The sequence below is a fragment of the Uloborus diversus genome, chromosome 4 (genome assembly GCF_026930045.1).
Source record: "Uloborus diversus isolate 005 chromosome 4, Udiv.v.3.1, whole genome shotgun sequence".
Lineage (NCBI taxonomy): Eukaryota > Metazoa > Arthropoda > Arachnida > Araneae > Uloboridae > Uloborus > Uloborus diversus.
This window is the reverse complement of record NC_072734.1, coordinates 57,866,601-57,891,502: the sequence shown is the minus strand read 5'-3', so window position 1 is coordinate 57,891,502 and position 24,902 is coordinate 57,866,601. Positions and strand designations below refer to the sequence as shown.

General features: G+C 33.3%; 1 protein-coding gene across 1 annotated transcript in view; it reads left to right on the top strand.

Moving 5' to 3' along the window:
• LOC129221117 (39S ribosomal protein L9, mitochondrial-like) overlaps positions 1–24,889 on the top strand; it is a 33,438-nt gene extending 8,549 nt beyond the window's left edge. The window contains exons 3-7 of the mRNA XM_054855563.1: positions 585–709; positions 841–885; positions 3,978–4,079; positions 17,130–17,228; positions 24,652–24,889. Coding sequence (XP_054711538.1) covers positions 585–709; positions 841–885; positions 3,978–4,079; positions 17,130–17,228; positions 24,652–24,873 — 593 coding nt within the window. The 3' untranslated portion in view covers positions 24,874–24,889. The remainder of the gene's footprint in view (positions 1–584; positions 710–840; positions 886–3,977; positions 4,080–17,129; positions 17,229–24,651) is intronic.
• The last annotated feature ends 13 nt before the right edge of the window (positions 24,890–24,902 follow it).

Genomic DNA, 24,902 nt, shown 5'->3' with positions numbered 1-24,902 from the left:
TCCGAATAACTGGGATTGTTATACTTAGGGTAGTCAGAGGCGTGCACAGAAGTTTTGGGGCCCATCACAAATGACTTACAGGCCCCCTCTATATTGTTTACCCCTACATCCCTACATATATTTCACCCTCATTTTAAAAATATCCAGACCCAGTTCAGGCTTGGACCTGGGCTAATAGGTGTCCCTTCTCCCCCTCTGTGCACGCTACTGGGGATAGTTACTCTGCCATGGGCATATAAAGGGCAGTAGCTGCAAATTTTATTATTTTTTACTGATTAATTTTTTGTCTTTTTCTCATCTGTTGTACATTAGCTTTGTTGTCCAAACTTACTTATTTGGTTTACACTGAAAAAAGCACAAAACAACGCTTAGTTCAAACATTTCCCTATTGTTAATATCGAGTCTGAAACACGTTTCTTCAAATATCTCAAAGACTTATTTCTGCAGATACTGCAGTGTACCTGCCCACAGCAGTATAAATGGTGGCAAAAAATGTTTATATTTCATTATTTGTTGAAAAATGCACCATTTGTTAGGATATGCTTGATTTATCATTCTGTCTTTTTATTTTTGTGTTGAAATAGGCATAGGAGATGTTGGTGATGTAATATCAGTGCAAGCAGAATTTGGTAGAAACAGTCTTCTCTTACCAAGGAAAGCATTGTATGCTACACCTGAAAATATCGAAAAATATGGTGTAATAAAAAAGGTATGATGAACTTACTGTTTATGGAAATTAAAGTTGCTCCCCTTTCCCTCAATGTCAATCCTGATACTCTTTTAACACTTTTATATTTATCAAGGATATTTTCATTATGAGTTTTTTTTAAATATTTTTAGACAAGGCCGGAAAGGTCGAAGTACAGCTCAATACATTCAGGAGTGGTAAGTTATCTTTCTCAGTCAGCAGAAATATTTTTTCCCTTTCTATTCATTGGTTTCATCTTTAATTGAGTATATAACCTTGCATCATCATCATCATCTCCTTCTTCCCCTCCTGTAAAAAACTTTTAAATGATGGGACTACGTTAGTGATGAGGCACTACTATATTTATAAAATAACATTTTGCTGTTCAATTAGAAGCAAGCATGTAAAGGGCCAAATTAGCAGTTGCCACAAACCAGACCAAATGTAACTAAAGGTTGAAATCACCATCTAGAAAAATCATCATTCAATCCTCGCCAGATTGCCACATCAAATCATCCTTGAAAACTTCATGAAAATACAACACTCCTATATGCTCCATAAACAATATATTAACTGTAGCACTTAAAATAGTGAACAAACACATATCTCTATTTTCCTGTGATTTTCCTTCAGGTGAATGTATGGAACTTCCAATTTCTCCTTTTCTTGCTCAACTTAGATTACCATTTGAAATTGTAAACTAGGAATCTATTAATTAGGAGTGCTTATCCCTCCTCAAAGGCAGTTACACACCTTCCACAAATACCACAGAGTTTCCAAAAAAATAAATAAATAAATAAAGTTCAAATTCAAAGTCTTAGCGAAAAAATGTCCAAAGTCACACTCATTCCAAGAAAGTTCTGAAGAGGCGACACGTTGGGCGCCATTTGTTACACGTTCGGTGCCACTTCAAACTTTCTTTTAATGCCGACACAGTTCTTGAGAAAAACACTGTAGAGTTATTTACAACTATGTACAAGAAATATCGTTAACAATTGCTAAATTAACTATAGCAATTAGGCAAATATCGATTAACACTGTATACTCAATGGTCAACCATGTAATTGCATCAAAATATGCAAAAACACAGAACAAGCTAAAACACACTTTCCAAAGCAAGAACTGAAACAAGACTAACTCATCCCGCTGTCGCTTGTGGCTATTTATAAATCCTAGAGAAGTTTCCACAAAATTCAAAATGCTTCTCGATGTTTTCTTTTTATTCCATTCACAAATCTTAGCGTGCAGAAATGGAGGGACCATATACTTCATTTGAATGTAAGGGAGTTGTATATTCATTACAAGAAACTAGATACAGGTTAAGTTACTACAATATTTTTTAAATGAAGAATAATGGAATAAACGCCAAATTTAGCCAGATTACAACAAATTAATCATAAAAAATAATTACTATTTACAGAATTTGTAACAATATCTTTTATTTATTTGTTTATTTTTAATTTCAAAAATAACTTTTTTTGTAAAATTTTTTCACACAAACAAAATTTGTAAATTTCAACTGGAATTTTTTTTAAAAACTATTATATGGACATGGAGGTCTATACTACTATTCTAATGAGATCAAAATTAATCACATGTGTGTTGGTGGTTCTTCTTAAAACATAATTGGTACTCGGCACTCGGCGGAGTAGTGTACTCGGCCAAAGTGCTACTCAGTACGTCTCTAATTTGAACTATAGAAAAAATTTCCTTTTATAGACTGAAAGATTATGCTCTTTTTTTTGGCAGCAGGATGGGGGGGGGGGGGTGAAATGCATAACCTTTTTTTTTTCATCTTTTTTTTTTGTGTGGTTAAAAAAAAATAATTTTGTCACTCTGAGATACAGGTTGACTAGTCACTTGCTCATATGTAAATACAAGTCTTTCTGATAATCTCGCTGACTAGCAGTAATTCATTTGGCTCGGAAACAAACTCTAATCCTAGCATAGCAATCACAATTTTGTGAAACAAGGAGATGAGATAATTGTCCTGAAACTTTGCCTAACCTTCACTGAGTTTCCCAATGTAATTTTTCCTAGTTTCCTTCTATTCGACATTTAAATATAGAGAAGCTACTCTTGTAAGTCTTCTAGGAATGGCAGCTCCAGCTGCTCTGCAAAACTGAAAGAAAAACTGAATTAATATTTGTGTGAAGCAAAATGGTCAATTTTTTTTAAGATCTTTTTTTTAATAATTCCTATGGGAAAGGATTACTTTTCTCACTGAGTATTTGCTTTATAGGAAGAATTCTGGAGCACTGCTCATTCAACGAGGCTTTACAGTAATTCATTTTTGAAAATTTACTGCAGATATTTTCAATTTTTACTGATAATATTATAATTGCATATTCAAATTTCAGCATTTACGCATACTTCTTAACGCATGAAAATGTTTACAGCATCTTTTTATTATTATTGTTTTTCTTTTTTTATTATCAGTTCTAACCCATCTTCAGTTACTTAAACTTAGTATTGAGAAATAATTTTGCATTACTCTTTTTAGAGACGTACCGAGTAGCACTATGGCCGAGTACCGAGTGCTCGACCTGCCGCTACTCCTTCGACTACCGAGTTCCGAGTACATATTATGTTTTAAGAATAACCATCGACAAACACATGATGAATTTTGAACTCATTGGAATAGTAGTATAGACCTCCATGTCTATATAATAGTTTTTAAAACAAAATTTCATCTGAAACTTAATTATGCATTATTTAAAAGATATTGCTTGCGTCAAAAATTTTACAAAAAATGTTATTTTTTAAATTAAAAATAAGCAAATAAATAAAAGGTATGGTTAAACAAGTTGGAATTAAAACAAATTATATCAATCTATTATGGTTATAGTTCGCAAATATAAATAATTTTAAAAAGCAAATAAAATGTTAAAAGCACATATGTACAGGATCACTGCAAACACAAGTTTCTGCGTTGCAAGCAACGTCTTTTTCAGTACAAAAAGTATGAGCTAATGAATAAAGTTTTATTAAGTTTGGTGACAATAAAATCAAGATTTACTTCATTGAAGCATAACAAACCTCATTATTCTCAAAATTTAAATTTGACTTGTCAATTTGAATCGTAAATGATTGCAATATATTATATGCTTGCACTTTTTTATTAATTGTAAAATCTGTCTTGAACAATATTCCATTTTTTACAACTACTCGGTATTGGCCGAGTATCTGATCAAAATTTGGCTGAGTACCGAGTACTTGATAAATTGGCCAAGTACCTAGTAGTTACCGAGTACTTGGTATATCTCTAATTCTTTTTTCTTTCCTCCAGACTATGAGGTGCCTTAGTAAGATGGCTATTCCTGTTTATATGAATTCTCAGGAGCCATGGGTTATTGAAAATAATCATGTTCAAGTTGCATTTCGGAATGAAGTAAGTGCATGTTATGTTAATTCCCCCCAGTTTACAAATTTTGATCACTAAATTTTTAACAGTAAAAATGAAAGCTGAGGTTTTCATGCCATATCATGAAACGAAGAATTAAAGATTGTTAAAATCATCACAAGTGGTCTCATGAAATTGAATAATAAACTTGACAGCAAGATTAGGTCAGTACAGGGTTGGCAAGGTTTTAGACACTATGGTAAAAACCACAGTTTTTACCGTCCTGTCCAAAACTGTCCGAAAGTGTCCAAAACTATATTTTGAGAAAAATTGTATTTTGTGAGAAAGCATCAAAAGCAGAATAAAATGTATCAAAGTTATGTTTTATATTGAACATTCAACTTATTTATGCAGTTGATTTTAATCTACACTGCTCAAAACAATTAGGGGAGCAAGCAAAAACGTGAAGAAAACCCGGCGAGACGGCCATGTATTGGCATACAATGGATAGTACACGCGTATCAATGCGCAATACAGAAAAAAAGACGTAAAATAATTGGAATTAAGTTTTAATGCTTTGAAAGTATGGAAAAAACGCTAAAAGATGATTTAGGGCAACAATTTGGTTACATGTAAATGATGAAAAAAGACACTGTTTAGACATGATGCATAAGTTTTAATAAGGCGTGTGGGCTCCTCGAACACCTAAGACTGCTGCACACCTGTTTGCCATGGATGCGATGAGGTTATCTATCTGACTTTGGGGAATACTGTTCCACTCCCCAAGAAGTGCAATTTCCAAGTCTCGAACAGTAACAGGCGGCCTTGGTCGCGCAGCAATGCGTCGTCCGAGCATGTCCCAAACATGCTCGACTAGATTCAGGTCAGGAGAGCACGCTGGTCATTCCATACGCTGTATTGTTTCAGCTTCAAGCATGTTCTCTACCAGACGAGCTCTATGCGGTCGGGCAATATCATTCTGGAAAACAACGGAATCTCCAATGGCTCCAGAGTAAGGGATGACATGAGGTCGCAGTATCTCGTATGCATACCTTCGGCCAGTCAAAGTGCCATTCCGAATGATATGCAGGTCCGTACGTCCGCCTATGCTGATTCCACCCCATACCATCCAACCAACTCATCTGTATTGCATACTTGCCAACTCTACTGTTTTTGACGGGAGACTACTGTTTTTTGCGCCCATCTCCCGGTTTCCCGTTTTTTATATTTTTCTCCCGTTTTTCTAAGTTTTTCGCAAAATTTTTGAAAAAAAAGCTTAATTTTCAAAAGTCATCAGAAAGTTTAACTTTTTCCTCAATAGGTGGCGCGCAGGATTAACGCAAGTCTCCAGCGGAGTGTGAAAACTCCCTGGAGCAGTGAAGAACCAATTTTTCTCCTTTTCGCTTACTTCTGATGGTAAAACAGCGACAGCCAAACTTACTTGTATTATTTTCCCCACTCGTTTCTGAATCTGGCAACCAGTTGGATAGCGTTGCTCGCAGAATGATTTGCACGTGATTTGCGTTTGTTAACAAATTAGCAGTAGCTGTGTGCTGGCATTAATTATGACGCCAATTAAAAAGCAAAAATATCTACAGAAATATAAACCAGAATATTCAACTGAATTTCCCTTTTTGAAAAAGTCGACGAAAAGTGACTATTTTGTGTTTTGCTTGGAATGTGCGAAGGATATTAGCATATCACATGGAGGAAGAAGCGATATTATTCAACACATCGGAAGAAAGGTGCACATTGACAACGTCGCTGCAAAAGAGCAAAGTGATAAAATCAACAGTTTTTTTGCGAGAAATAATGAAGATATGTCGGTTATTCGCGCCGAGTGTCTTTTCACGGCGTTTATTATTGAGCATAACTTGCCGTTGAATTGTTCTAATCACGCTGGAAATCTCTTCAGGAAAATGTTTCCGGACAGTGCTGTTGCCAAAAAATACGGTTCGGCGAGGACGAAAACAAGTGCCATTGCCTCGGAGTTCGCGGTCCAGAGTCGAAGTGCTTTGATCAAAACTTTGAAAGAGCGGGCGTTTTGTGTATCGACTGACGGTACCAACGACTCTGATTCCAAGATTTTCCCCATGGTGATAACGTATTTCGACAAGGACAAAAAAAGAGTGGAAAATTCGTTGCTTGCATTGCCCATTCTTAAAGGAGATTGCACAGGACAGAACATCGCCATTCTGCTTTTGAAGAAATTTGAAGAGTATGACATACCTGCTTCAAACTGTATTGCATTTTCAGCAGATAATGCTAATGTTATGCTCGGAAAGAATATTGGTGTTGCCGCTTTCTTGAAAAAAGAACATGAAAGCATGATCGTTGTTGGATGTGTATGCCACCTATTGAACTTGGCTGCTGAGAAAGGAGCTGCTTGTTTGCCGTTGAAAGTTGATGAACTCTTAGTTGATGTTTTTTACTATTTGGATAAATCTTCTAAAAGGAAAGAAAAGCTGCAATCCTTTCAAGAATTTTACAATGGTGAAACTAAAAAAATTCTGAAACATGTGGTAACCCGGTGGTTGTCAACAACCAAGTGCTTGCAGAGACTTGTGTCTCAATGGGAGCCACTTGTGGCTTTTTTTAAGTCACAAATTGCCTCTGAAAAGAAGCCATCAAGCTTGGAATTTTACACAATTCCTAAAAAAAATGAGTTGGAAAAATCTTCAGTGGCAACCAATGTCAAGAATAAAAATTCTAAACGACCACTTAGTGTCAACTGTGCTCCAAGCAGTTCAAACAAAAAATTTAAGGCTGTTGACTTAAAAAAATCTGTTTTATCTCGCGAAGAACGAATATTTTATGTACTTTCATCAGATGTAAATAAGGCATATTGTTTATTTATATTATATATTAATCCCATTTTTGATAAGTTTAATTTGTTATTTAAATCCCAAGCTCCTCAAATTTATAAAGTAAGAGTTCTGCTCATTGAACTATTTAGGCAAATTGTATCAAAATTTGTTAAAGTCAGTGTTATTAAACAAAGTGCTGATATTTTAATTATAGATTATCACACTCCTGGTAATCAACTTAAAGATGCTGATATACATATTGGTGAGAGTACAGATAATATTGTTCAAAAGTTGGTTTGTGAAGAACAAAAGCAATTTTTTTCTTCAGTTAGAGAATTTTATATAAAAGTATGTGATTATATGGTGCTTAAATTCCCACTTAGGAATGAGGATTTAATTCATGCTGAAGTATGTAATGTTAATAATATTGAAAATTCTCATTTTTCTAGTATTAAGTATTTTATAGATAAATTCCCTATATTTTGTAAGGGTGAAAATAGCAGCTGTAGCATCGAAGCTCTTCAGACTGCTTTTACAAATCTTCAAATTGAGGATCTCCCGGAGGATATTAAAACAGAAGAAAGAATTGATACCAAGTGGGTTCGAATTAGTGAAATCAAAAATCCTTTAGGGGAGTATCCGTTTAAAGAACTTGCTCATGTAATATTAAATATTTTGTCTATTCCTCACAGTAATGCAGAGTGTGAAAGAATTTTCAGCATAGTCAAAAAGAATAGAACTCAATTTCGATCAATGTTGTCAAATGAAAGTCTGGAAAATTTACTTTTGGCTAAGTTCAACTTTTCCGGAAACTGCTTCAAGCATTCATTTGATGATAAATTTCTGAAAAAAGCCAAATCGGCTACTACTTCTATGGTAAATAAATGATAATATGTAAAAAGGATGAGTAATAAATGTTATTTAGTTTTTTTCTCGAACTTTTTTGTTTTCTTTTTTCTCCCTTTTTCCCGGGTAGAATCTCCTGTTTTTTTTTTTCTAAAGGTTGGCAAGTATGGTATTGTGACTTTTCACGAATGAATGCGAGGTTATTTCGAGTGCCCCTGTCCCTCCATACCAGAAAGCGTCGGATGTCACACTCCAGGCTGATTTGGGACTCATCTGTAAACAACACTTGGCTCCAATCATGTTGCTCCCAATCTCGATGTTCAACATCCCATCATCTTCGGGCAGCACGGTGGCGTGGGGTCAACGGAATGAGGACCATTAGCCTACGTGCATAGAGCTCTCCCTCATGAAGCCGATTACGTACTGTTTGGCTGGACATCCTTCGTCCTGTTGCCAAGAGTAACTGTCTTTGCAGCTGCGTAGCATTCTCTGTTCTGTTTCGACGGGCTATTAACAGTATATACTGGTTATCAGTTGCTTCAGTGGCATGTGACCGACCTTGCCCTGGTCGACGTTTAACATTTCCTGTCTCTTGGAATTGATTCCAAAGCCTTGCAACAACACTTCTGGAGACTCAAACAGCGTCCGCGACACTACGTTATGTTTGCGCGGATTCCAGTCTGCCTATAAGATGTCATGTCATGGATTCCGGTAAATCACTCTGTTAAGACATTCTCAAGTAACCTTGTCTCAAGAAAAAATACTGTGCAATCGAATTTCACAGTTACGGCAATAAAACGGACGTTTCTGCAACATCTCGATTTCTGCTCTTATCTCCTTTTTCTGGTTTTTGACGTCATGAACACTGATTGGCATATAAAATTTTCTTTTTCCGTTTCCTGGTAGGCTTAAAATTATGGATGTTTATATGTACATACATTTTATGTTATTTATTAGTATGCATCTTTGCGTAATTTTGTTAAAACCATGTGCTCCCCTAATTGTTTTGAGCAGTGTAGTTACATAGAAATTGAATTCTTGACTAAAATCTCAATTTGTATGCTTCACTTTATTTTTATTTATTTATTTGATAATAATAGCCGAATTTCGATAATGTTTATGCATGTGTGCAAATGAAAGCAGGGTTGGCAAGGTTTTTACCATCCTATTCAAAACCCTTGCATCCAAAACTGTCCAAAACTGCTTTTTAAGAAATTATATTTTGTGAGAAAATATCAAAAACTGAAAAAATATGTCATACTATTTAATATGTTTATTCAATGTGAAAATTCAAGCATAAATGTATAGTAATTTATTTAATCAGCTGATTTTAATTAACAAGTTATGTAGAAATTAAAATTCTTCATTGAAAATTTCAGTTTGTATACATGAGGTTTTTTTTCTTCTACCAGAAACCAAATTTTTCAACATTTATGCATGTGGGCAACAAAATGTGTTCAAAATGTAGTGCAGTAAATGACTTAAATGCAATAAATTACAAATTTTTAATAGTAACTGAATGTATTACATTAAAAATATGAAATTAAAAAATGGCACAAGCTTTAAAATATTAAGTGTTTTTTCATCAATTTCTCGTTCTTTTATCTATGATTTAAAAAAAATCATCAAAACATCAAGTAAAACTTATTTGCACAAAACACTCAAAAAAATTAAGCATTTTTTTTTTGTACCTAAATATTGCACCTTTAATAACACTCCTTTGAGTTATAAATGGAAATGAAATTAGTTGGTAGTGTAGTGAAGTTCCTGTCATAACTCTGCCAACTGTTACGCAAGGAAGTTTTTTTTTTTTTTTTTTTTTTTAATGTATTAAAGTTACTGGCAATTTTTTTTAAAGATATTTTTAAATGAACGTTTTGGAGAAAAATATTCATCACACACACACACAATTAAACCTCATTAATATTTATATTCATGCATATTACGAATATTGCAGTAAACAGGAATTGATTAGATTACACCCTTTTTTTAGCTTTAGCATACTTTTGGACAGTTTAAGACAGTTTCGGACACTTTTAGACAGTTTAAGGACGGTAAAAACCACCTGTGGGTCATTCCATGTCAAGTGATCCAAAATTTGGGAAATTTTTTCCCTCACCCTTTTGTATTTCTTTGAAATTTGGCTCATCGATTGTACTCTTTGAGGTAATCAAAAGTCCAAATTTTTAGATTTTTATCTCTATTATTTTTTTATTTATGACACTTTGATTTTTCGAAAAACCCGCTTTTTTTCATGGATGCTTGAACATAAAATGAACGATAACTCAGCACCAAATATAGATAGAAAGATTTGGTAAAAAGCATTTTAAAGTACATTAGTTGCTGTTTAATGGGATATGCAACAGGACTAATTTCAAAAAAATTATAATTTTTAAAAATTGAAATTTAAATTTTAAATTTGAATTTCTCAAAAAAGGTATAATGAATTTTTTAAAAAAAATTCTCACAAATTTTTTTGTATTTTATCTTCATTTGTGCAAAGTTTCAAGTTGGGATCTCAATGGGATCATATTTTTATGAATTTTTAAATAAAATTTGACCTATGAAATAATGACATTTTTCAGATTCTAACTAGTTAAAAATGGGGTTCTCTCACTGGGGATGGTCTAGTAAGTAGTAATTGATAATAACTATGCTTGAAATGAGCTGACGTGAATTTCTAAATTGGCAAGCCCCCCCCCCCCCCCCCCCCCGTGCCACCACTTTTATTATTATTTTTTTCAAAACTATTTTTAAAATGTAAAAAATAAATAAATGAATAAAAAACCAAATTGAATAGTAAACTTATTAAAAATTGGTAAATGTTCTTCTTTAAAGTAAGAAAAAGACCCCCCCCCCCCCCCGGGCCACCACTTCTATTATTTTTTTCCAAAAATATTTTCAAAATGTAAAAAATAAATAAATGAATAAAATAAAACAAAATCAATAGAAAACATATTAAAAGCTAGTAAATGTTCTTCTTTAAAGCAAGATAAAGTACATTACCCCCTCCCCCCCCACATTCACTCACACATACGATTAACACTATACTAGTATCACGCTTCATCTGATGCTTTTTTTTTTCAGACCAAGTGTTTCTTTTTCAATCCGAACTTCACAAAGTGTACTTGATTATTTCACTATCTGATAAGGAAAGTTATGATTCATTTCGTTCCTTACCCCTGCACCAACTTTCAATTTTGGATGGAGGAAAGAAATAGTTTGCCCCAAGATCACAGCAAAATAGGAGTGTTTCCCCCCCCCCGTGTTGTTTCATTCTTTTTACACTAAACTAAAAATAAATCTAAGTATCCGGTCATATGTCTGTCAGCATAAAACTGTCTTTCTATAACATTTGGAGTGCAGCTGTTTTTTCTTTTCTTTAATGCTAGTTTTCTTTTAATTTCACTTGTAAACGAGAGCAATGCAGCGAGATCTATTTATACATACATTAAAAGCAGTTATAGATCAAAAAAATTTTGCTAATTTGAGCATAACCTTCCATGTTGTTATGTTTCATTCCAGATTGCCCCCCCCCCCTCCCTCTACCATCCCACTTTCCGAAAGAAAAAAATCTGCAAATGAGTGGTTCTCTTCAGTTTTTCTGACTTTTAGTTTTTATGACCCCCCCCCCATTTATAAGCTTTAGTCACTACTGATGTTTAGCAGCGTGTGTCCCAGTTTATTAAGGTTATAACTCTTACGTGCCGGCTTTTTTTCTAAATACAGTTTTGAAAAAAAAAAAAGATAAAAAGTGGTTGTGTGGTGGAGGGGGGGGGGGGGTACTAATCTACAAAGTCATGTCAATTCATTTCAAGCATAGTCATGATCAATTACTACTTACTAGACCATCCCCAGTAAAAGAACCCCATATTTAACTGGTTAGAATCTGAAAAATGTCATTATTTCATAAGTCAAATTTTATTTAAAAATTCATAAAAATATGATCTCATTGAGATCCCAACTTGAAACTTTGCACAAATAAAGATAAAATACACACAAATTTTTGAGAATTTTTTAAAAAAAATTCATTATACCTTTTCTGAGATATATAAATTTAAAATTTAAATTTTATTTTTTAAAAATTAAATTTTTTTTGGAATCAATCATGTTGCATATCCCATTAAACAGCAACTAATGTACTTTAAAATGCTTTTTACCAAATCTTTCTGTCTATATTTGGTGCTAAGTTATCGTCCATTTTATGTTCAAGCATCCATGAAAAAAAGCGGGTTTTTCGAAAAATCAAAGTGTCATAAATAAAAAAATAATAGAGATAAAAATCTAAAAATTTGAACTTTTGATTACCTCAAAGGGTACAATCGATGAGCCAAATTTCAAAGAAATACAAAAGGGTGAGGGAAAAAACTTTGGATCACTTGACATGGAATGACCCCTGTCCTGTCTTAAACCAGTTTTGGACAGTCCAATACCCAACCCTAGGTCAGTACAGTGGCAGCAGTGAGCCATGGCATGCCAAAGAAGTACGGGGAGATATCCCGTATCTCATGGCGAGCAAGGTTCACACATTAAGGGGTAAACTCCCAGCTGGGCTGACGCCCAGCATGGGGACCTTCCCCGGCGCAATAAGCACCAAGACTGTCCGTGGCCTAGATGATTATCGACCATCGAACCCAGCCGTGCGAGGGGCCCGCTACACGGACCCCACGGACGGTGGAACCTAAGGCTCACAGCTAAGTGGTGGGGTGTGTGCGGAGAAAAGTACACTGGCAGCAATTTGGGGGAGGGAGCAACTCCCCTCATCCCACTTTTAATGGTTAATTATTTAATTTTTTTCCCAATTTAAGAACCAAAACTAAAAATTAAAATTAAAAAAAATTGCAGAAATGTCAAAATTTTAAGAACATAAGAATTTTGTTTTACTTTGTATATCTGTTTACCAAATATTATTTAGAACAAGCAATATCTTTTAAGCCATACTTGTTTAATTTAATTTATTACCAAGTGTTTGTGACGTCTCAAAATACTTCGGAGTAAAAAATGTATGTCGAATTCACGTTTAAGTGTTTCATTGGGGAAAGTTATTGTACACAAAATTCATCAAAATCTTAAGAAAATTGTTAGTTAAATCGTTAGAACTGCATCAATTTCCACTTATATGCTTCAATATTCTAAAAACCAACTCTAACAAAATTGTGTATATCTTTTTCATTTTTTGCTGCCGCTAAAAGTCCCATGGCTTTTAGTTGTCTTTTTTTTTTTTTTGGTCTTCCCCCATTTATAACCCCTAATCGCCGCCACTGGGTCTATATATAATGTCTTAGAAATACCCATTAATTTTTGCCTTGGGCAGTATCTGCCGAAATGAGTTTTTGAAATATTGGAAGGAACATGTTTTGGATTACTAACAATAGGGAAATGTTGGATTTTGACTTTCTTTCCCATGCTTTATTTTCAGTAGAAACCAAATAAGCAAGATTATACAATAAAGCTAAAGTACAATAGAGGACAAACATTGCAAAAAAAATGAAAAATTTGCAGATTTACTTTTTAAACAGATTGCTCTTTATTTTTTCTCAGTAGAATTCTTCACTTAACTCTTCCCACAATTTTTTCTCTTTACTTTTCCGAAATTTGACTAGTTTGGATAAGTACATAGAAGAGATGAGCCATGTCGCAAAATTTATTTTTGAAAATATAATTATCCTCTTGAGAATGAACTAAACACACGATATTATTTAATGCATACAATATACTTTTCCATTAAGGGTGCTTTTAAAAATGTACTACATAATGCTAAATATCATTCTGCCCGTACTCTCCTACCTTTTTTGCAGTGAAGCTTGCCAATGGTCATTCCAGGTTTTTATTTTTAGGTTTATATTCTGCGAAAAAAAGAAACAATTTTGTAAATTTTCTTTCTTTTTGTAAAAAAATAAATAAATAAAATCTTTTTTTTTCCGGGTGGAAAAAAATTGTATGATAAAGAAAATGTTTAACTGTTTAATTCTGTCTAAAACCTCAAAGTCATTCACAGGGAATAATGCTTTTGCACAATGTTTTAAAGATTTCAGGACATTTTATTGAATTGAAAAGTTACATATGAGCCGTATTTACTCACAACATTTTACGAAAGGTCTGATTTATACAGAACGATACAGTCTGAAAGATACAGAATGCTGATATTTTTTACAACAGAGAAATTTGAAGAGGCTGCTTATATAACACACAATTTCGAGAGGACCAAAACAAACTGAAGTACTGTCTGGCCTGACCCCTGGTTTGATTTACTATGTGTGTTTGCATAACATGAGAGCAGGTGCTTGTTCAGGAGGGGAGGGGGGGGGAAGAAAAGTGTTGGCCCAGACCTGAGTGTTTTCAAAAATAACTCAACATGTCATTTTCCTCCCCTTTTTTTAAAAATACAATTCAATTGTAAAACGGATCTAAGAGGTAAGGAAACTTAAATTGTTAAAATAAAACATAAATTAATGTAAGAAACTTATATTTAAAATTAAGAATAGTTGACTGGAACTTATTAGGGTCCAGCGCAAGTTATGTGAATAAAAAAAAAGTGCATTTTGTCAGTGGTTGGAAACTTATTATAAAGCGGACACAACCAATCCAGCTTTAAACAGAGAAAAAGTTTAGTTTTAGTTTACATTCTATCAGCAAGGCCTGATTATCAAGCTAGCCGACTAAGCCATGGCCCAGACTCCCCAATTTTTAAGGGCCTCAAGTGACTGAACTGGTTTAAGTTCTAGTCTATTCTGTTAGAAAATTGGAACTTTCTTCTTTATTTATTCCCATTTCTTATGTTCACTTAAAATGTGGAATTCTCTGAATCCCAAAAAATATTTTGAGAGTGTGTGAACGTCTGAAGTTGGCTCTCCTGATTCCTTGTGGATGTTTGTGTTTTTAAATTTTGACTACTGAGGGCCCTAGAAAATTGCTTGGGCCTGGGACATTCCAATACCTTAATCAGGCCCTCTCCATCAGTAGCACATTTCTAAGGATGGAAAAGAACCGTTTTGAATTTTAAAACAATCCGTGGTATGATGGTTGCAAGGAACTGGAAGGAAATAAACGGTGAGTTCCTTGTGCTTGAAAAAAATTAAGCGATTTAATGGTGAGAGAAATAGTTTATTTCTATTATTAAGATTCCATAATTCCATTACTAAGATTTTTTCATTGCCCTGTTATTGCATAGGCCGATTGAAACTTTGCCTCGGAAACCCAAGCTGGCTACGAGCCCCTTTACAAATATCTGGATTAGGGGACACGTTCTATCACTAGCTAGTCTCACTACCAAACCATCTGACTTTAGCCTATGTAATAAACAAATAACCTCTATATTATTTATAACAAACAACCTATATAACTAACTCCAGTCCCCCTTCTTGGTTTCTGAGCTTTCAAATGGCTTCTGAAAATCGAAAATTATATGATTGCTCATTGGATTTGATGTGCTGCTATTTCCAACGTTTTAAAAATATGTATTACAAATAAATTATATTTAAAATATAGCACATTTCATTCAAAAGCGTCAAATGATTGCAATTCCTATACTATTTCGGCATTGTAGCAAAGAAAAAAATTGCTCTTTTACAGCTAGGTTCATTAGCAACCTACACTTAAGAGTTTCAGAATTTAATGTCAAAGCATTTTTTAGAGAGAACTACTGAACACAGCCCATTTCATCATTTCCTCCCTCCCCTTCAACTTTTGTAAAGATTGCCTAAAATTTTGTTTTTGTACTTGAATGTCGAGATTTTTTCTGAGAAAACACCCAAACCTCCCCTATTTCATTAACACTTTGACTGCCAACTACGAGATAACTCATAAATTGCATTCTTTTCAAGGATACCAACTACAAGTTATCTCATTCTTGTATAATGTGACTAAATCAAATTGTCATTTTAGGCCAAAATTCTGAAAATTGCCGTGGCAGTTAATGCGTTAAAGTTGCCAAAAATTGTATTTCTAAAAGGTTTTCGAAAAAATTTTGCGAACAGTCTAAACCCTCAATGTGTCCAATGATAGTCTAAATTTAAATTCAATTTTGAAAAACAAAAACAGAAACAAAAAAAAAACAGGCTTTAAATTCTTTTGTTGTATATTTTTTTTAAAATTAAATTTATTAAACTATTTTTTTTGGCTTAAAAATAAATAAATAAATAAAATAAATAAAAAAACCTCCTCACCCCGTGTCCTCCCCCCCCCCCTCCCTCGACACCACAAAAGAGTGACTATGCATTCATAATGTTGTTTTGTACATAAAAGGGAACATTTAGCCGCTAGTTTTTTAAATGCAACTGAAAAGTTCTGGTTATTCTATGGGCATTTTCAATCTTTTTTAAATACTTCATCACATGAAGCAGTGAGAAGCAAAGGGATGTAAGTGGCAAAATTAAAAATTTAGAGATAACCAGCACAAATGGTCGGTGTTTTGCATAAAACAAAATTGGTTAATTGTAGAAAGTTAAAATTTCAGTACGTACGAGCCGTGCTATGTCGTTGTGAACCTTCTTTTTAGTCTGCAATCGGGAATCCCAATAGGAATGTTTACAAGTTCTTTGTGGCAATCAATGTTAATATTACGTATCAAGTTATTATCTCCCAAGCATCTCTTGATCCATATTTTTAGTCAATGAATATTTCATGCCACATGGAGTGTTGTTGACACCAACCTTTCAATGCATTTTTTTATGATTTGCTGTTTGTAGTTAAATAAGTTTAACAGTAACTAAAGATTTCTTTTTTCAGATTTCAATGAAAATAATTTTTTAGCAACTAAAACGTGTAACCGAAAATGTAAAGTAGGCACCTCGAACTTTCGAGACTCTATTGTATGCAGGGAACTATGCAGATTTTTTTTTCCAAGGATCAAAATGATCCTCGCCATATTTCTAGGTATACAAAGACTGCCATAATTTTAGTGTTTATCAGGCTAGAGAACCTATATGTTGCAGAGATACGAGGACTATTTGTTCAATTCAAAAAAAGAGGGGGGGGGGGAGGAGGCGAGTGCTGCGTTATAAGATATATTATCACCGACTGAAAAGCATGTCCTATTTTCAGATATGGTTGTTTTTTCGATGGAAAGTTCAACCTAGTTGAACTTAATTTCTATTAATTGTAACTTGTAATTCTTTAGCAGTACAATGAAACCTGTGTAAGTTGACCACCTGCGGTGCACTTCTTTAGTTGCCAACTTAAATAGGTGGTCAACTTACAGAGGTTTATTTATATGATACGAGCTAATTCCGTGCCCGAAAAAAGCGGTCAACTTAGACAGGTGGTCAACTTACAAGGGTGGTTAACTTCGCAGGTTTCACTGTATCAGTTTTCATTACTTTTAATTCCTTATTGTGCTCTGTCAACTATACTATCTTTTGGTTAGAAAAAAACACAGGAAATAAGTATTTTTTTATTAGCAAATCACGTCTTATGCTTAAAATTTATTAGAGCTATTTTTTAATAGGGTTATTGTGTACCATTGAATGCCATTGAAATGCCAAGTAATCCTATTGAAGGCCCAGATGAATCTAAAGAAGCTAAAGATTTTGCAGTTTATGTTACGGTCTGTATTTTTCTTTCTCACATTTATTCTCCCTATTCTAGAATTACTTAAAAATTATGTTTAAATTTTTCTAAACATTTCTTCTTTTTTTAAAAATAAAATTAGGTTTTCTTCAGTTCTTCTGTGTTGTACTGTATATATTCGTGTATAAGTTGAGAAACTCAGTACGAAAAATGAGGTTGAAAATTGGGGGTCAAGGTATAAGCAGGGCTGAATTTCCAAAAATTTTCCATGAACAATTCTTGGAAAAAAATTGTGCAAAAATTTAAAACATTTTCCCAATTTTAGCTCAATCTATTTAAATAAATGCGGAAGTCAATATTCAAACATCCTGATATCATTTTATACAATCCAACTGTTTAAGCGTAAATAATTACAAAAAAAGACTGATTGCCTGAAAAACATGGGAAATGTTGGATTCATGAATTTTCCCGATAGTAGGTGACGTGAAAAATAATGCTCATTAAAAAGTGAACGTAGTACAAGATTTTAGAAGAATGAATACAAAAATAAAAACAATGATTAGCAAAAATCTTCATGACGGAAACAACCCTTTTGTTATAATTTAAATTCAAGTAGTCAAGTTTCATGATAACTATTGAGTAATTCACAAATGCATTCAAGTTAATTCTTTATTAGTTGACACGACATTTATCGTAGCTTCATGCACTACTACAACTTATCTATATAACTGGCAAATTTCAGAAATTCAATGAATGATCAAGATTCGCATTAGGTGCATTTACAGTATATAAACTAGTTCACGTGTGCAGATCTAATTTACATAAATAATTCTAACACACTGGGCCTGGCTGAACAGAATGTTCAGAACACCAAGAACCCAATAACTTTCATATTAGAGCTTCAAGATGCTCAAAAATCAAATTCAAATATTATTTTTAAACAATTTCAATTGTTTTTTTTTTTAAAGAATTACTTACCAAACTTCTCAGAAATATCTCAAAATACCTTCAAAAAATAACTTTAAATGAAGAAATTTTTACATTTAATTTTTTTAAAATTTTATCAGAATTTATCAAACAATTCAAATTAACGAAATTAAGAAAAAGTTCAAAATTTAGTTTAAACAACAACATTAGTAAACATTTTTTTTAGCATAAACCTTGCTAGTAAGAATATCAAATATTAGTAAACTTTTAACTTTATACAACAATTAAAAACAAATGTTCACAATAATTTACAATTTTGAATACATGTAACAACTCATTCACATTCTAACTTAACTAGCAACTGAACTGGCCTTTTTCATATGCCTCTTTCCGTTTTAATTTCGCAACTGCGAATTAATCCATCTCTTCCAGTAAAAGTCTTAACAACCTTTCCTAATCTCCACATGTTACGCGGTAAAAGTTCTTCTCTTATTACAACAATATCATTCACGTTTAGTTCTGTTTTAGTTTTGTGGTTTTTCGCATCGTTTACCGATTTTAATTGCAACAAATAGTCTTTGTAGAACAACTTCCAAAATCTATTTAAAAGTCTTTCACGATATTGATAAATTTTACACATAATTTTCCTATTAGTAGTAGGCACAAAGTCTGTATATTTCACTGGAGGTAAATTTAATGGTTTATTTCCTAAAAGAAAATGAGCAGGTGATAATACCTGGTATTCATGTTGATCATCCTCAATGTACGTCAGAGGTCTGTGGTTTATCACCGATTCTATTTCAATCAAAACAGTTTCCAACTCGTCGGCATGCAGTGAGGAGCAACCAAGTGTTTTTCTTAGCATAGTCTTGACTGATCGTACAAGTCTCTCATAGAAGCCACCCCACCATGCTCCTTTTTCTACGATGTATCTCCACTGTATACCTTTTGCGGCATAAAAGTTCTTTACGTCAGGATGACTTAATACTTGCCACATCTTTTTAAGTTCTGCATCAGCTGCCTTGAATGTTCTTGCATTATCAGAATAGATAACAGAGCATAATCCTTTTCTTGACACGAATCTACGGAAAGCTTGCAAGAAAGATTCCGTAGTAAGTTTTTAGTTAATTCCAGATGAATACCTCTAGTCACCGCACAGGTAATCAGAAGAATATAATACTTCGTATCTTCGTTTTTAACAAACAGAGGTCCAGCATAGTCCACGCCGATTACATCGAACGGATTTGATTTTTCGATTCTGGCAAATGGCAAAGGGGCTATGTCTTGCTGCATTGGTCTGGAATTAAACCGCTGGCAGATGATACATTTTCTTATAATACGTTTCACATTCTGCCGTCCTCTAACTATCCAATATTTTTCCCGAAGGTACCCAAGAGTACCTGCAATTCCCGAATGGGAAACTTTTTCATGTGCATCTCGCACCAAGATTTCAGTAAAATGAGTTTTTGATGGAATAATAATTGGATGTTTTTCGTAAAAACTCAGAGTCGATTTTTGTAGTCGGCCTTCTACTAACAATATCCCGTCTTCACTGAGGAATGGATTCAATTCACGAATTTTAGAATTTCTACTAATTTGATGTTCTTGTTTTAAACAAGTAATTTCGTCACTAAAATGCTCATGTTGAATTTCCTTTATCAAACTTAACTCTGCAGCGAAAAGTTCTTCAGCTCTTAAGGGACCTTTTTTCTTGTCAGCTTTACACCTTACATTATAAATAAATCTTTGTATCCATGCGGTCACCCTAACAGCTCGACTTAGTTTACTATACTTTTCAAGATTCAGAAGACTGTCAGAATTCACCGCAACAGAAGGTAGAACTGTATTTTCAGCAACACATTTTTTCTTTTCTAGCTCCACATCAGAAAGCCCAGATGTCAATTGCATTTTCTTGGGCCAATTGTTTTTTGATTCGGACAACCAATCTGGTCCGGATTTCCATAATTTTGATGACAATAAATGTTCAGCAGAACACCAACGTGACAATATATCACTCGGATTGTCGGATCCACTGCAATGTCCCCATGCATTAAATTTTGTTAAAGATTGTATTTCGGATACTCTATTCTTGACAAATAATTTCCATCGCTCAGGGGCACTTCGAATCCAATGTATTAAGATCTGACTATCAGTCCACAAGTAAATGTTTTCTTCTTGAATGGAAAACAAATCTTTTAGATACTTTGCGAGTTTTGATGTCGTTAATGCAGCTAACAATTCTAGTTTTGGTAGTGTGAGTTTTTGTTTAATCGGCGCAATTTTAGATTTTGCTATAACAAATGCTACAGTACAGTCCTCAACCGATCTTAAATACGCTACTGAACCGTAAGCTTTTATTGATGCATCACCAAATATATGCAATTCTTTATTCTTATTACGATTTAGTTCGCAAGGAAAATATTCGCGGCAAATTTCGAATTTCTTCAGAGTTTCTATTTCATCGCACCACTCGGACCACATTTGTTTGCATCCAATTGGAACTTCATCGTCAAGTTCTAAACCCAACTGCCAAAGATTTTGCATTATTAATTTCGCTCTCGATACAAAAGATGAAATAAATCCTACCGGATCAAAAATAGTAGCGGTTACTTTTAATATGTTTCTTTTTGTGATTATTCTACATTTATTTAGTGTTTCAGACAACTTATCTATTTTTAAAAACAATACATCTTTACTATTACACCAGTTAAGTCCTAGTACCTTTAAAGTATCATTGTGCTCTTTTTGTACCTCAACAATTCCATTCTTATCCCAGATTTTTTCAAGCTCTTCTGAATTTGTACTAAATTGACGCAAATTCATTCCCGCTTCTTTAAGTACGTTATAAGCTTCAGTGCTTAACTTGAAGGCATGTTCTACGGAATCTGAACCGTAAAAAATGTCATCTACATAAATAAAATTATTTAACATCTTAAAAATCTCTGGATTTTCCACTGGCAATTTCTTTATGTGATGTTTTATAGTACATGCGAGAATAAAACTGCTACAAGCAACTCCAAATGGAGCATGAGTCATACGATAATGTTTTATATTTAATTCATTGTCAAAATACAAAAATCGCAATGCGTCCCTATCAGTTTCTACAATCCCAATTTGATAAAAGGCTTTTTCGATATCTGCCGAAAATGCATATTTAAACTGCCTGAAACACAATATCAAATCTAAAATTGAAGGGTTTAAATTTGGGCCAGGTATCAAACATTGGTTTAAAGATGCCTCATCATTAACTTTTGATGACGCATCATACACTATACGGACTTTAGTTTTTGACGCATTTTTTCTTACGACTGGAGAATGCGGCATGTAGTACATTGTATTGCCATCGTGACTTTCAATGCCACATTCTTCAATTATTTTGTTCCTTAACTGATCATTTATGATACTATCATAATTTTCCCTAAGCCACTCATCATTAATTAATTTGTTAGATAAATGCATAAGACGCAGTTTAGCATTTTCAAAGTTACTAGCCAAATGTTCATGATTTGACTTCCATAACAAACCAGCTTCATATCTCCCATTTTTGAAATTCAATTCACTTTCAAACTTTTTTATGACCAATTCATCGTTTTTATCATCTTTTTCCTCCAAACCCATATGATCTAAAACCCAAAATTTTCTCAAACTATCATTAATTGAGCTATGATCCTCACTTTCACATTGCGTAGCACCAATTGTAAACATAGAAGCACTAGATTGATTTTCCCCGAAAGCTCCAACTAACGACCACCCAAACAATGAAGAAACTGCCAATAACCTTTTACTAATTCGTTTCTTTTGCCCTGTTTGTACTTCCCAACACGAATCAGAACCCAGCAATAATTCTATTTCAGAGGACTCGCCATTATCGGCTAATTGTAAATTTTCCGTTTTCAACATTTCTAAAATACTTCTCGAGGGTACTTTTATAAGCGCTTCAGAAATTGTATCTGTTACAAGGGCTTCAATTGTTATACAACTATTAGGTTCATGCATACTTTTTAGTTTAACTTCGACAACATCATATTCTTTCAATTTACCCTTAGTGTATCCAAAAGAATATATGTACAGTTTTTCCCTTCTTATACATTTTAATTTTAATTCCTTTGCTAATTCTGATTTAATGAACGTTTTTTGTGATCCTGAATCAAGCAAAATGCGCGTGATTCGACTTAACAAGCTATTTTTCTCTGAAACATGAACAGTACAAGTTTGCAGATATATACCTTTATCAGCAGTTTCAGAAATTGTCTTTGAATTCAGCGACAAAGATGCAATCACATTTTCTTTATCTTCAGAATCTGAAACAATTTTCCTACAGAACAATTTATTGTGATTTACACTGTTACAAACTTTGCAAGGTGGAATTTTTACCCTACATTTACCCTACGTACCCTTTTCTAAAACATTTATAACAATGCCCTTGATTCTTTAGAATCATCCTTTTTTGTTCATTTGTTTTCTCACATTTTCTAACATCATGAATATTTTCATTACAATAATAGCAGAATGAATTAGTCATTGTGGTTAGCGCCGAAGTTGTGGGAACACTTCTAGAGTAATTATTTTTATTCTGCGCAAACTCACTATTTGATTTCCTTTTCTTTGAATTTATAATTACATTCGAGGCTTCCAAACTTTCTACCTCTAATCTAATGAAATCCAAAAGCTCCGTGACGTTATACTGTTTTTTCGAATTACGTTTTCTATTAAATTCTAAATTCATATCATCAGGCAACAATTTTAAAATAATTGGTCCTACTAGACTCCCATACGATTCTGAAACAATCCCCAATGAGTTCAGACTTCTTATGTTTATTTCACAAGAATCGTAAAGTGTTCTTAAAGCTTTTACATTAGACAAATACTTTACAGGATCCAAATTAAGAAGATTATTCATGTGGGAAGAAATAACTAAATCTACGCGTCCAAACCTTTCTTTAATCAAACCTATACAAGCGTCATAATTCTCATCTGAAAGTGAGAACCCAGATACTGCATTTAACGCAGCTCCTCCTAATAACGATTTCAAATAAGTAAATTTTTCAATCTTTGATAATTCAGAATTATTCCCGATAGCATTTTCAAACGAATTAAAAAATTCCAAAAAATGGCTTGGATCTCCGTAATATTTAGAAATTGAAATCTTAGGCAAACGAATGTTATTTTTTACCTCATTTTTGCATGAAACAATGTGGTCACCAGTGGATTGATTTTGATTTTGTACAGCATTTGAAATAGAATCTAATTTCTTTTTAGTTCTAAATTGACATAAACTAATTTTTTCCTCATACTCTAACACGGAACTATATTCTTTTTCTATTTCAGCTTCCTCCACGACAAAACAATTAAATATCTGCTCATTAAGAATTTTTAACTCTGATTCTTTAACATTAAGCAAAAATAAATTTTCCTCAATTGCCTTTCTATCAAAAGTTTCACTTTGCAGACCTGATTCTATACAATTTACAAGTTTAGTTACTGCAATCCGAATTGTTTTTCTAGCAGCTTTAAATTTATTAAGTTCAGCAGCTGTCTTTATTATATTACCTTCTACTGACATTTTTAATCGCTTACCTTTATGAAAAACTCACACACACCAGTACTATCCAGACGATAGAAATTTCTGTAGGTGTAATTTTATCGAAACAAACGAAAACTGCCATGATGTACAAATCTATTCATTCCGTTGTCAAATTCAACTTAATGCGATATTTCAATCTTCATTCGATATTTCAAGACAGCGTTTTTCAACAATACGCCTGCTTCCAAATTACAACTTCTACTGTTCTGAACTTCATTTATTCCATTCGCATTCGTGCCCCACGTTGGGCGCCAAAAACTGTTATAATTTAACTTCAAGAAGTCAAGTTTCATGATAACTATTGAGTAATTCACAAATGCATTCAAGTTAATTCTTTATTAGTTGACACGACATTTACCGTAGCTTCATGCACTACTACAACTTATTTATATAACTGGCAAATTTCAGAAATTCAATGAATGATCAAGATTCGCATTAGGTGCGGTTACAGTATATAAACTAGTTCACGTGTGCAGATCTAATTTACATAAATAATTCTAACACCTTTAGTAATCTCAGAAATGAAACTTTTTGTATAAAAATGCTGCATTTTTGACTGTAAGCATGTTCATTACATTTCATTTTCATTATTTTCAAAAATGCTTATTTTCAAAAATCAAGGCAAAAACGTTCTTTTTTTTTATAGGGGAGAAATTTTACGAGGGTTTTCGATTTTCCCTAACCTGTAAACATAAGAACTGAAGAAAAAAGAGCCTTTTATTACTGCATTTTCCCATTATAATGATCATATTGAATGTGAAGGTTGTATATTAAGTATGAACTTATACTTGATTTAGCTGCAGTGTGTTTTTGATGGCTAGTGCATTTGATCTGATGATCAAAACTGCACTTGCTTACTGTATCATATTATTCATGTATTAATTTTATTATGGCTGTGTCATGTTTCAAAATTTATTTTACAAAATTGACTTTTTCTGTTCACTTTCAGATTAATAACACAGAAAGAATACCAGTTAGATGCAAACTTTTTCACATAAAACTTGGGTTTGAAACTGCAAAACTCAGTGAAGAATACTATACGGAGAAAGGTGATCCAATTTTAGATGATCAAAAAGAACTCTTAGATAGTATGCCTAAACCAGAATTACTTACTGATCCTAATCAAAATATATCCTTAGTTGAACGATATCGTATTCAATATATTAAATAAATTGTTTTTACCAGTATGTTTATTTGTTT